Genomic DNA, 13955 nt, shown 5'->3' with positions numbered 1-13955 from the left:
AGGATATCGATTCTTATATTTCTTCTGAGCTCTGGTTTGCCTCTATGTTGTGGATACGTCCGATTGACCTCCTACTTCGTACCAACAAAAAAAAAAAAAAAAAAAAAAATCAAAGAGATGACTGCGTGATTCAAGAGTTGATAAACGATTGAGTGTGTTAATTGTAGTTGCACTTCTAGATCACATGATTCTAGTTGTCGATCTCCTTGATTTGGATTTCGATCTAATTCGAATAGTTTTGATTCTTTTAGATTATGTCTTTCTTGTGCATTTCAATCTTTAGAATTTAATAATTGTTTCTTAGATTGCTTTTACCTGTTTGCTAGTGATTTTACATAAATTATTTCAATTGCGACTCCAATGATGTTATCCTCACAAAGTCTCTTGGAAAACACTTAATCTACGGGTCCATTAAGTTGTTGTATGTTCTTGTGCGTACAACAGTCACCACGTTATTTCGTGGCATTTGCTTAAGATACTCATATCTAAGACTAACATGTCTAGATTTATCATTAATACAAATATGTATAGACTAATTCTCACTTTGTCTAAATATTTATTTTCTTCCTATTCTATTAAAATAATTGGAGGAATGTTGGAGTATTTTAATAAAATATGAAATTTATTTGATCAATTCTCTCAAAATGTTTTACAGCAATTTAATTTGGGAGTTTTTGGGGATTGCAAACCTTAATGTTGAGAATTATGATAGAGGAGTTACAAATTATGTTTCTTACCATTTTTAAATGCATGAAATATTATGTTATCAATTTGTATAGGTTACAAATCCTACAATTTTATATATTTTATGCATTTGTATGAATAAATGAATGTATGTATGTGTGTGTGTGTAATTATTTTCATATTGTACTTGGATATGTAACCTATATTTCTAAATGAATTGTGTAGCATATAAATAGTGAAATTCTTTAAAAAATTTTACACTTCTCTCAACAGAAACATCTTCTAAATAGAATTTTTTCTACAGTCATTTCTTTTTCTAGTACTCTATTTAGGTATTGGGGAGGCTTCTGCTTCTCTTGATTGTACAGGTCAAAGAGAAGCAACATCCTTTGAGTTGGACTGTTGTATCCTGTGGATGGCGCTTTAGACCTCCTGTAGCAATTCTTAAAAAAGAAAAACTGTAGGACCATGTATCATTTTAAAGAGAGTATCCTTATGCACCTCAATCCTATCATACTTCTTAGTTGTTGTTTAAGTTCGTGTTCATCATCCTAGAACATGCCAAATTACTCACATGATAAAATATAACATTTTTAAATATAATATTGAGGTAAGCATCTTGTTCAATTTTGTTCATTGAACTAAATTTGAGATATACTTTTTAAACTTATTTGATTATTTTAGATCAGAGGACAAATAATGTAGATGTTGTTAACGAGAAACACTTCAAGAAAGTCTACTAAAAAAGCCCAATATGTAAGTGAAGAATCTAATTTTGATGCAAAAACTTAGGCTTTTAGGTCTTATGCACTTACTTACATATTAATTGCTTTTTTTTCCATTTCTCAAACCAATATGAGACATAATTCTTTTACTCATGAACCTAACAATTTTTACATTTATCAATTTACATTGAATCCAAATTTATAATTTCTTCTTCAATCCTACTTTAATACTACATGTAAGCCACCTTAATTTCCAAGGTTACCTCTTCTCCCAATCATTGATCTACTTTTCTTTAACATCCAAATTGGATTCTGAACCCCTGCCAAACATTGATTCCTTGATGTAATACCAACTAGACCCCCTATCAAACCCATAGTGCATCTGATCCAAGTAAGATGTTTATGAAGGCAAGGTTAAGAGGTTATAAGCTGTTATATATATATAATTAGTACAAGTTATCTTAGAATTCAGAAAACATCATGGCAGATTTAACTTATCACCGTTTCGGCCAGCAAGTAAAATTTCCAGCAATATCATTTCAAAATGTTCAACAAAATTCTAGCAATGTTTACAAAATTTTGATCTACCATTGTGAAGTTATTTTCCTTTTGTAAAAGCAGTCTTAAGAAGGGGTAATAACAGACTCTTCTTCGGCAGTGACATCTCATCCAGCAAACAAATCCAAGGAAAGACCCACTCTTCTTTGCCGGCGGTATCTCCAACTCCGGCGAAGACCCACTTTCAGAGGTAAGCTACTTCAGCATCTCTCTCTCTGCTTTAAAAGCGGCCAATATCAACGGCTCATCCCCACTCTGGCACCGACATCTCATTCCTATTCCTACAATAGCATTACCAACAAGGGTGAAGACTCCTTAAGTATTTCCAGAGCTTTTTGGCCATGGAGAATCTCTACTGCTGCCTCATCGCCATCTTATCGTGTTCTTTGCTTCTCATCTCCAAAAACTTGCTATTCAACCATGTCAAGAACAAGAAGTTACCGCCAAGTCCACTTGCTCTGCCAATAATTGGCCATCTTTACCTTATCAAGAACTCACTCTTCCAAGACTTAACTTCATTATCAGCTAAATATGGTCCAATATTCTTTCTCCAATTCGGTTGGCGTTCCTTTGTTGTTGTGTCGTCTCCAGCTGCCATTGAAGAGTGCTTCACCAAGAATGATATTACGCTTGCAAACCGTCCTCGGACCATGGCTGGAGATAGATTGACCTATAACTACACAGGCCCTGGGGTGGCCCCTTATGGCGACTTGTGGAGGGTTCTTCGTGGCCTCTTTGTTGTTGAATCTCTCTCTTTCAACAGCCTCCAGAGGACTTCAGTTATCAGGGAAGAGGAATGTCAGATGATTCTCAGGTCAATCTACAGAGTTTCAAAGAATGAAAGCCAAGTAAGAGTTGATTTGAGCCATTGGATTTCTGTTTTCACACTCAATGTTATGATGAGGATGCTTGTTGGAAGATGCTCCATCAGAGAGGAGGATGCTGGAGTGGAGTTGGGCATGCAAATAATTGAAGAATTCAGAGAAATGTTTGGGTCAAGCATTTCAATGAATTTGTGTGACTTCTTCCCTGTGTTAAGGTGGCTTGGCTACAAAGGGTTGGAAAAGGAAATGATCTCTTTGCAGAAGAAGAGAGATAATTTCGGTCAGGGTTTCATAGATGAATTTCGATGTTCAAATACTCTGCTGGACAAGGAGAAGAAGGCACTGATTGCAAATCTGCTTTCTCGTAAGGAAAAAGAATCTGTTTTTTTATCAGATGACGCCATAAAGAGTTTTGCATTTATAATGTTTACAGCAGGAAGAGAAACGTCCACGCTGACCATCGAATGGGCTATGCTGCTTTTGCTAAATAACCGTACGGCACTACAGAAACTCAGGACTGAGATTGACATCAACATAGGACATGGAAGACTGTTGAGAGAATCTGATATCCCAAAGCTTCCTTATCTTCATTGTGTTGTCAATGAGACAATGAGACTGTACCCCGCAGCACCACTTCTGCAACCTCATTATGCATCTGAAGATTGCAAGGTAGGGATGTATGACATTCCCAAAGGTACAATTGTTTTAGCTAATGCCTGGGCCGTGCATCGGGATCCAAAACTCTGGGAGGAGCCTGAGAAATTCATGCCAGAAAGATTCGAAGTGAAGAAATTGATGGACAAAGAAGAGTTCAATTCCAAGTTCTTGCCATTTGGGATGGGGAGGAGAGCTTGTCCAGGAGCCAATCTAGCCATTCGGAGTGTTTCATTGGCAATCGGTACAATCATCCAATGTTTTGATTGGGATAAAGTCGAACAGGATGGTGACTTGGACATTAACTTTAGTAATAGAATCACTCTGCAGAAGGCTAAACATTTGGAGGCCCTATGCGTTCCACGCCAAGAATCAATTCTGCTTCTCTCTCAACTTTGAAAGCCAACAACTAGGAGCTGTGAGTTTTGGTGGTACGAAGCTATCAAGTTGTTATCAGCCAGTGGCCTGCAAGACAATTCTTAATTATTGTAAGAGTAGTTAAAATCTTTATGTGTTAAACAATAATTTCTATCTGTGCTTAAAATTAGTATTTAGTTTTGTGTTTACAATCCCCTCCTTTGTCATCTACATCAGGCTAATGTTGCTGTCGCTTTGGCCATTATTGTTTGCAAAAAAAAAAAAAACAAAGCCCCACTGTTTACTTGCTTAAAACACTAATCTCTTAGTATACATTTTGTTCAACACAACCCAAGGCAAATAGCACTTAATTCCAGCAAATGGATCAGTCAAGAAATCATATATATACTAATCTGTCATCAGCTAAGTGTAACAGTCATCAATTGGCAATTCAACATACAGCTACTTCCTTAATTTCTTCTATGTTAACTCCAACTTAACATGCAGAGGATGGTGATCAATCTACAGAGTATCTTTAGCAGTGATATAAAGTTTACAGCCAAGGAAATCAAAGAGCAAAGCTGGGCCAGGTCCTAATCTTCCCCCTCGGCCATGTTTTCAAAACTCTAACAGCAACTAGTTTTAAAACACAAATTTTTCTCCGATAATCCCTTCAGTTTATATTCAAATCTTTCATGCATGATGAAATCAAGGTATTATACAATATATTACAGCTTAGTACAGAATTTTAGAACCAAAATTCGTAAAAGGAAGCTGGTACTTCTTTATTTCTTGTTCTCGGATGAAGCTGAGAAATTTCCAGCAACCTCTCATCAATATTTGTTGGACTTGTGTGTGGGTCAGCCCATTTGTGGGCCAGTCCATCTGTGCAAGTAAGCAACGCTTGAGGGTTTCTTAATCTTAAATACAAGTAGCAGCCGCAAGATGCAATTAGTTTTTCATGCGAGAAAAAGTGCCAGCCACCTTTGAGAGAAACGAAGAGAGAGAAAGAGTGAGAGCTAGAGAGAGAAAATTCTTTGCAACTTTGAAGCCTCAGTTGGAAGGTGATTTGAAGTCCGATTGAGACGAAATTTTACACACGGGATCTTCTCATCAAGCTCTACTTATCCACCGATTCAGATTTCGAATTTCCTTTTCGTTTGGTGACACCTTTCCAAACCTACTTTCTAACAGTTGTAGTTTTTGTAATTGATTTTATAGTAGATTTGCTTGGTTGATATTGGTGCTATTATTGTCATCCGATTATTCGAATAGACCTATGTATTCCCATTATTGTGATAGTGGAGATTTTTTGACTGGATTAGGTCCAGTGATTTTTCTCAATTTGGGTTTTTCACGTAAAAATCTTGGTGTCCTGTGCCTTTATTTTTCTTGCATTTTATTATCACTACTGGTACTATTACTTGATGATTTGATTTGTTACTATTTTAACTGGTACTTGGGAAAAGAGAAATTTGTCCTGAGCTAACTCTGATATTGTGTGCCTGTATTGGTACCTCTTTTCCAACAAGTGGTATTAGAACAGTCAGGTTAGGCTATTCAATTATGCTGGTTAAAAATGAATGATTCGGATAATAGTTGCATGATAAAATTGATTGCTACTAATTATTCGATTTGAAAGTCTAGAATGGAAGACTACCTGCATTGTAGAGATTTGTTTGAACCTGTTCTAGGGGATAAAGGCAGACCAAGTGATATGAGTGATAAAAAATGGGCTGCTATGCACAGAAAAATTGTTGGCAATATTAGAAAATGGATTTGTCAAAATATTTTTCAACATTTTACGAATGACACCAAAGCTGACGTATTATGGAAAAATTTTGAAAGTATGTATGAACAGAAGACCGGTTTGAATAAGGCTAGTTGTTTGAAGCAAATTACTCGAATGAGATATAAAGATGGGAAAAATATGACTGAACACCTGAGAAATTTTCAGGGATTGATAAACCAGACAACTACGTTAAATTTGAAGTTGGATGATGAAGTGCAGGCTCTATTATTATTTAGTTCACTACCGGATTGTTGGGAAACTGTGGTGGTCTCCGTCAGCAATTCAGCTCCGAATGGTGTGTTGACCATGACCATTGCAAAAGAGGTCGTGATGAATGAAGAGTTCAGGAGGAAGGAACAAGAAATTATCTATGAGTCCTAGGCCCTAGTTGTGACGACCCCACCTCCCCTTAAGGCGAACCAGAGGGTTTAGCGAGTTGCTTGCCCAACTTGCTCCAGGACTCGAAGGCAAAAGCAAATAAAAGCTATTCACACGACAAAAAAGTAATATACATCGGCAAAAGAGTTCTATTTACATCTCCAAAAGTAACTACTCATACCATTACATCCTTATGATTATAACCAAAACCAAAGAGTAGATCCTAAGAAGGGTCCTTACACGGATCACTATAATAGGGAAAAACATTTTAACTATTCGGTAATTACAAACAAAACCCAACTATACTAGTGATGGTGCCAAAATTTCCCCGCGTCGGCCCTGCTAAGGAAAATAAAAGAAAAGGGGTAAGCTAGAAGTTTAGTGACTAACCAGGGGTAAAAATGTAATTTTTACATGTCAACATTTGCACAGTGAGAGCAAAGCAAAAGCATAAAGTAACACCACATGGTAAGGATACGGGTGGCTCCCAAATCAACTCATTTGTCGAGTTTGATCACTGGTTGACCCTTGAGATCCTGAGCCACACAGCTCGCTTCTCTTAAAGGATCCCCCATAGAGACCATGAGCCTCAACTCAAGTCACGAGCAGTAAATGCTCTAAAATATTTTTCAAGCAATAAATGCTCTAAAATCGTAGTTCAAGCAATAAATGCTCCTAAATTGCGTCACAAGCAATAAATGCTCCGCAAATGTTTCACAAGCAATAAATGCTCCATAACAAATCACAAAATCATATTTCACAGGTATCAAGAGCAACTAATGGGTTTAGATCGAGTGCGATAAAGTACACCCTCGCCTAAGTGCTTATTTTTCATAATAAATTCATATTAGTATTGAGTTACACAGAAACCCTGATTACTCACCTAAAGAGCAAGTATAACGAGAGAAAGTACGGAAATGAATTCAAGTTGCCAACTAGTGGGCCCCACCGGCTCCGTCTAACCCGTTGTAGATACCAAATTTTTGATTTTTTTTAACTTTATTTGTTTGATTAATTTAATCTTAACTTTATTTGTTTCAATTCTAGGGTTTTATTTTATTTTGTTTTATTTTTATTTTTTTTTTTGTTCTAGTTTATTTTATTTTATTGTTTATTTTGGTCTTCATGCTAAATTTCAGAAAAAAAGGAAAAAGAAGAAAAGGGAAAAAAAGAAAAAAAGAAAAATTGACAAGTGGAAACTTGCATATGGGACAAGTGTCCCTTTGGTTTTTTAACAACACATCACTTAAGGAGGGGGAGATGGAGACACTTGTAGGTGCTTGATTTGGAAAAGAAAAACAATTAGAGAGGGGGGCTTCTTCTGGGGCTAAAAAAAAACAAGAGAAAAGAAAGAAACAGAGGGCAGACGGAGAGAAAAAGAAAAAGAGAGAACACCGCCGTCAGAGAAGGGTAGACAAGGAACCTAGGGGCAAGAAAACGCGGGAGAGCTAGAGGAAGGATCTGGAGGAACGAAGGAGAAGACTAAGAGCTTTGTGAAGCTGGAAAAAGCAAAAACTTTTGAGAGGGGAGGCTTCGGCCAAAAAGAACAAAGCAAAATAAAAAACAGAGGAAAAGTCCGTGGCTGCAAACGGAAGCAGAGGAAGAAAGCTTCGGCAAAAATGAAGGGCAAATTCGAAAAGCTCCACCGCCATTGGTCGCCACCGCATCATCGGAATTCACCGCTGCCGCTCGTGAATCTTCACCGTGAGAAACAATGTAAGTTGTTCTTTTCCTTTTACATTTCAGTTTTTTCTTCAAGAATGGATTTCAGAAGCATGTCTGCCGTGGGTTTGTTCATTGCAATCGTCCTGTTGATGGTTCATGATTTTAGCATACGCATGTTTATGTATTGATTGGGTTGTAATCTCCTGCGTTTCTGACAAATTTGGGGCTAATTATAATATTGATTGAGCAAAGAATCGATGAAATTTTTCATGCCTATTCACTATTCAATGAAATGCCTGATCGGGAATTCTAATCGAAAGCTGATTTGTCTGCAATTTTGCGTGTTAAGAATCAAGATAAGTTAGCAAGTTCGTTCCCTTGCGCTTGGGAGATTTTGATGCATTGCTGTCTTACATTTTTGCTGTTCCTTTTGTTTCCCGTCGTATGAATCCGAATTAATGTTAGGAGATGGAGTTTTTGTTTGAGGAAATCTTGTTGTCTGTTGGAATGATTGCAACTGAACCTAAATCTCTGGTATTGCTGATTGAAAAGAACGGAAATGTTGATCGATGTTACTCGGTGAAGAAGATGATGACTTCTCCAAAATTACAATTTCAAACCCTTTATTTTCTCCTTCTTTGTAATCTAACCCCAAAGTTTTAAAACTTCATAATTCGACCTCAAAGCTTTTATCAATCCTTCAGATAAGTCCTCATATGAATTGTATTTTGAACCCCAAAATTGGAAAAGTTGAATTTATTTCGTCCTTTTTAGATATTAATCATCTTTAATCTTTTTAACTAGTCTTTTATGTACATTAATTCTTGTTTTTAGGTCAAAATTGTGGCTTAATAATTTTAGTTGATTTGTTTATCTTGTTGGGTTTAGTGGTATGGTTTAGAGTTTGGGTAATAACATTTTTTGGGTTTGGCTAATGCGTTGTTGGGTTATTTCGTTGGGTTTTTGGCTTGGGCTAGAGAGTCAAGGTCCATCAGTTTTGTTGGCTAAATTTGGGTCAAAGTAATAAAATGGCCCATTCCTTTTTGTTTTGAATTTCCGTTGGGCTGGGAGGAGTTTTGGCCCAAGAAATGAACAAAATGGCCCAATGGCCTGTTTGTTTTAGAACCAGAAAACGAATTTATAAATCAGTCCTCAGACTTTTTCCTTAATTACGCTATGGCCCTAACAACTTGTGTTTTCCTTCAATTGAGTCCCTAATTTAATTGCACATAGGTCCTGTGAGAACCCGTAATTTGCATTTTCTAGGTTTTCGCATTTTTCATGGCATGTTTTCTGCATTTTCTGTATCTGGAAAATTTTCTAGATAAATTTTATGAGTAAATATAATTTTCAGATGATTTTTCTAGTATCAAATAGATTTTGAGAAATTAAGAGTGAATACCGGACGTGGGACCCACTAGTGCGAAAAGTTCGGAAAAATTCGGCCAACTAAATTAAGTTTTGGATACTGGAATTAATTTATCGGGTGTTATGAGATATTTAGAGGTTTCAAATTTGGATTGATGTGAGAGGAAACAAAGTGATAGACTTGCATTAAATTAGGTGACAAGTGTCACCATTTGATTGGGCTTACTTTAAGACTTTCTTACTATTGACTTAAATAAACCAAAAATGATCCAAAAACCACCAAAATATCTCCATTTTCTCTCCTAATGTGGCCGGCCCTCTCTCGCCAAAAGGAAGCAAGAAACTCTTCAAGTTTTAGCTCCAATCTTGCTCAAGGTGAACCATCCAACCATTTGATCTTAAAATTACTCCATAAAATCCCTCCATTTGGTGCTAGTGAGTGATTTGGTGAAGTTTTTGGAGAAGTTAAGGTGTCCTACAACTCTCCCTCTCTTATTTACTAGGTAAGTGGTGCTTGAACTTTCTCCTACACCTAATGATGCTTAATTTGTGCCTAGTGGTGGCTAGAGTGCTGAAATTTGTGGTTTATTTTTTGGTTTGAGATGAATTGGTGAAGTTTTTATTTTATTGAGGAATTTTCTGGTTTAATGTGATCATGATGTTGTGGTTATTTATGATGGTTGGTAATGAGGGGTAATGACTCTAGTAGGTGTAAATGATTGGTAATTGCAACCAATTTTGGGTCTGGAAGGAATTTCAGCAAGTTAGGGTTTTGGGTTGCACAATCTGTCCGAATTTTGAGCACCTAGTTAGAGGCCGAATTGGCCTTGGCTCAAAACATGAAAGTTGTAGGGAATGACATTTTAAAGGTGCCTACAAAATTTCAGGTCATTTGGAGTAGTGTAGAGTGAGATATGTCGATTTTACTGTTGCTGTTCTGGGTTGATCAGAATGTGCGAACTGTGCTTGTAATCGTCTGTTTTGACTGGAATTGCTTGGGATTGGGATGTTGGTGTCTTCTAATGAAATGTAGCTGGATGTCTTAGCTACCATATGCCTTTGGAATCAATGCATTTGGACTTGTATGGACCGAGTTGGACTCATTACAGCATTGTGTGAATTGTGAACCTGCAATTACGGTTCTGGTTTGGTATTCTGCATTTTTGACCTGGTTGTGCTAGGATTTGGACTGAGTGGCCTTCTACATTGTTGTAGCCCTGTCTTTTAGCCTCGAGATGGTGGGTCTTACACCTTCATCCGATAATCATAGGGCATTTGGTGCCATTACCGCAAAAAGAGGTCAAAAACTGTTTTTCAAGGCCAAAGCTAATTGCATTTCCGAATTTTCTGGTTTGCTCTAATGTTTGTATATGTTCATGGAACCCTATTGGGGTCATAATTGGCATTGGTTTATGACTCGTTATCGAGTCTCCATGTACTTGTTTGCATGTTTTAGGGCTCGCTCTCATTCCGGTCATTTCCTAGCTAACTTTTGTACTTGTACTACTTTGAGCCTAGGGAACGGCTTTTGATAAATGAGATGACTTTTGTGTGAAATGCTGGGACTGATTTGAGGAAATAATGAAGCCTTAATGGCTGGAAAAGTAAGAATTTTAGGGGAGGTGCTGCCCGATTTTCTAGGCCGTTTGGTTCCTTTAAGTTGGATTTGCCTTTTGGTGGAAATGAAAGGCTTTTGGGTTGTTTGCGCCTAAGTCTTCATGTTACCTTTTCGTTTCCAAGAAAATCATGTTTTCCACCCTTGCATTAGTATTTCTTTGGCAAGGCGTACGACGTGTAGCCGAGCCTCATTTGTGCATTCCGTTTATTCGATTATGGATGTGAAACCTTCAATTGGTTTATTTTGGTTATTTTAGGGTTTCTTGGCGATTAAGGCCAATCAGAAGTAAAAACTTTTGAAGTTGAGCCGGTGAGTGTACCACTCCCCTCCACTGCTGTTTAACTTGATTTCTGCTCTGCAATCTGTTTATTTGTTTGAGACGAGGGTGTACTTTATCACACTCGTTCTCTTGTCTGTTCATATGCCAATTTACTATGCAAAATTTGAATCTGTTATCTGTGTCTGCATTTGTTCGGATTTCTATGACTTATGAGCTCAATCTTGTGGCTAAGTTATTCGAGTCGGGCCGGCAAGGGCCTGGACGATTAGATAACGAACCACGGTAGTCTTTTCGGGAATTTTGGGTATTGAGACCCTTGATTCCGGATGTACTCGAGTATTACCATTTTGTTCGTTTGAGGTGAGCGGGCCCGGTAAAGGTGTGTTTGGTGGACGAAATTCGGTGTTAAGAGGGGTCTACGGACGCGTTGGTTCTATATACGTTGACGGAGAGTCAACCGGTTTGGATCAAGTACTGCGCTGGAAATTTGGCTCCTGAGAGCCACCCGTATCCTTCTGATTTGAATCATTGGTTCCTTTGCTTTACATCTGACATGTGTATCTGATTTGTTAAATGTGAAATGCCATGATTTTAATGCTATCTGTTTGGTACCTCATTGAGCGCAATCTCACCCCTTTCTGTCCTTTTTGTTTTCCTTACAGGAAAATAAACACTTTTGGTCTGGATTTGACAAATGGCTGCCAAATTGAGCTAGTGGAACATATCTTTTGTATAGCTCATGTATTAAAACCCTAAGTGTACTTTTGGGGCGTTTTCTCTTATGATTTGGCAAACCGTGTATATGTATCAACTTTTGAAAACTTTTGCATGTCATTTTGGATTGTAATCGCTAAAGTTCAGATGTGAATGTTTGCGTGCTCTTTCGATTGGGTTCTGACGGGTCGGTTACTATTCATGGCCGACTCCGGATTTCATTTTATTTTATTTTGGGTTGTTTTACTATTTTGATTGTTTACGCGCGTTTGTAAGCTCCGGAATGAAACGGATAGCTCTAATTTGTTCCGTTAGTCCTGGCGAGAGCTGGGCAGGCGGTCCGCCGAACCCTTTGGTTCGCCTTAGGGTAAGGTGGGGCTGTTACAAGTGGTATCAGAGCCACTTCGCGTGGTCTCTGCGCGGAGTGAGACTGGGTCAAGTGGTGTTGTGGTCCTAATTTCATGAATATGTCTAAGTGCTCGTTTGAGCGTAAGTTATGAACCGGGCATGTGATAAGTGTACGAATCATTATCATGGGACTCGAGGAAGCTAGGTATGTATGTCGGGTAGGAATCTTTAATAAGGATGGTTTACTCTTGGGACCGGCCGGCTCGAGTTGTGAATTATCTTAGATGGGATTCTTGCGCCCGGATACGAAAGATGTGAGGGCCTAGGTTAGAAAGGATTTGGTGAACTAGAAAGGCCTTTCCTCGGTGGATCGTCTATGTTTGTACTTGACTTAACTGGCTGTATGTATGTGTGCGGCCTAATTTTGACCGGCTTGTATATATATGCTTTGATCTTGTTTGGAATGTATAAATGTGTGTTATCATAAAAGTTTTGAGTGTTACTTACATGCATCGTGCTTATTTTGGTTTAGTATTATTGCCTAGACCAAGTAAAACTCATGGAAGGTACACGGAGTGGACGGGGCCGTGGGCGTGGAAATAGGCAACCTACACCTGAAGGGGGTACTGGGGAAACCTCATCTGGACCAAACCCTGAACTTAGGGTTGACCCCAATGTCCAAATAGCTGCTGCCATGCAGCAAATGACTGCTTTGCTAGCCCAAGTGGTGCACCAACAAGGTCAAAACCCTAACCCTAACCCTGGGAATCCTGGTAATCACATGGAGGGCGAGGATAGAGCCCTTGAGAGATTTCAGAAGTTCTCCCCACCCAAATTTCTTGGAGGCCCTGATCCTGACGTAGCTGAGAAGTGGCTGGAGAAGATGATCGATATTTTCGCTGCCTTACACTATACCGAGGAGAGACAGGTGACATTTGCTGTCTTTCAACTAGAGGGAGCCGCCCGTTCCTGGTGGAATGTCATTCGAATGAAATGGGAAAGAGAACAAACCCCGAGGACGTGGGCGAACTTTATGAGAGAATTTAATGCCAAGTTTTTCCCTCCTCTCATCCAAGAAAAGAAGGAAGATGAATTCATTCAGCTTCGCCAGGGAACACAAACCGTAGCCGAGTATGAGAGTCAATTCACTCGGTTGTCTAAGTTTGCGCCTGAACTGATTATAACCGAACAAAGACGGATAAGATGTTTTATTCAGGAGCTAAATGTTGAGATTCAAAAGGATTTGGCTGTATCTCAACTTAGTACCTTTAGTGACGCTGTGGAGAAAGCTCAACGGGTTGAAGATGCGAGGCTACAAGTTAGAAACTTCCAAACCAAGAAAAGGGGCTTTCCTGGGAGCGGCTCGGAACAGGAAGATAAGAGCACACCCCCTAAGAGTGGAAAAGGGAACGGGGGAGTACGACAACTGGGGGTGGCCAGTGGTGTCTCACCGGGAGGATCGGTCACTGCTACTCGAGGTCCCTGTGGATATTGCGGAGGGCCAAAACACACGGAGGCAAATTGTTGGAAGAAAGAAGGAAAATGCCTGCGCTGTGGTAGCGCCGAACATCGAATTGCTAACTGTCCAGCATGACTGCGCGAAGGGAGAGGGACTCCGCCACCACCCAAGACTAACTCTCAGCAACCAGCTAAGACCAACCCTGGACAGTCGAAAGGAGAAGGGACTGGAGCGAAGGTACCGGCTCGAGTATATTCCCTGGAGTATCATCAGGTCCCTGACTCGTCTGAGAGCGGAGAAGGTACAATCCGTTAGGTACTCTAGATTTAAAAAAAAAAAATAGTTCGTTGGTGAGAAAATTTCGAGGGCGAAATTTCTTTAAGGGGGAGAGAGTGTGAGAACCCGTAATTTGCATTTTCTAGGTTTTCGCATTTTTCATGGCTTGTTTTCTGCATTTTCTGTATCTGGAAAATTTTATAGATAAATTTTATGAGTAAATATAATTTTCAGATGATTTTTCTAGTATCAAAT

At 38.8% G+C, this 13955-nt stretch overlaps 1 protein-coding gene across 1 annotated transcript; it reads left to right on the top strand.

The window, feature by feature from the left end:
* The first annotated feature begins 1646 nt into the window (after positions 1 to 1646).
* Positions 1647 to 4655, top strand: LOC140008588 (cytochrome P450 81C13-like). Its single transcript, XM_072053379.1, has 2 exons — positions 1647 to 3933; positions 4310 to 4655. Exon 1 carries the CDS (start codon positions 2309 to 2311, stop codon positions 3842 to 3844), a length of 1536 nt encoding a protein of 511 aa, XP_071909480.1. The 5' UTR covers positions 1647 to 2308; the 3' UTR covers positions 3845 to 3933; positions 4310 to 4655.
* The last annotated feature ends 9300 nt before the right edge of the window (positions 4656 to 13955 follow it).

Source organism: Coffea arabica, chromosome 6c, assembly GCF_036785885.1.
Source record: "Coffea arabica cultivar ET-39 chromosome 6c, Coffea Arabica ET-39 HiFi, whole genome shotgun sequence".
NCBI classification, from domain to species: Eukaryota; Viridiplantae; Streptophyta; class Magnoliopsida; order Gentianales; family Rubiaceae; genus Coffea; species Coffea arabica.
The sequence above is the reverse complement of the archived record's forward strand: the minus strand, read 5'-3'. Positions and strand labels throughout refer to the sequence as shown.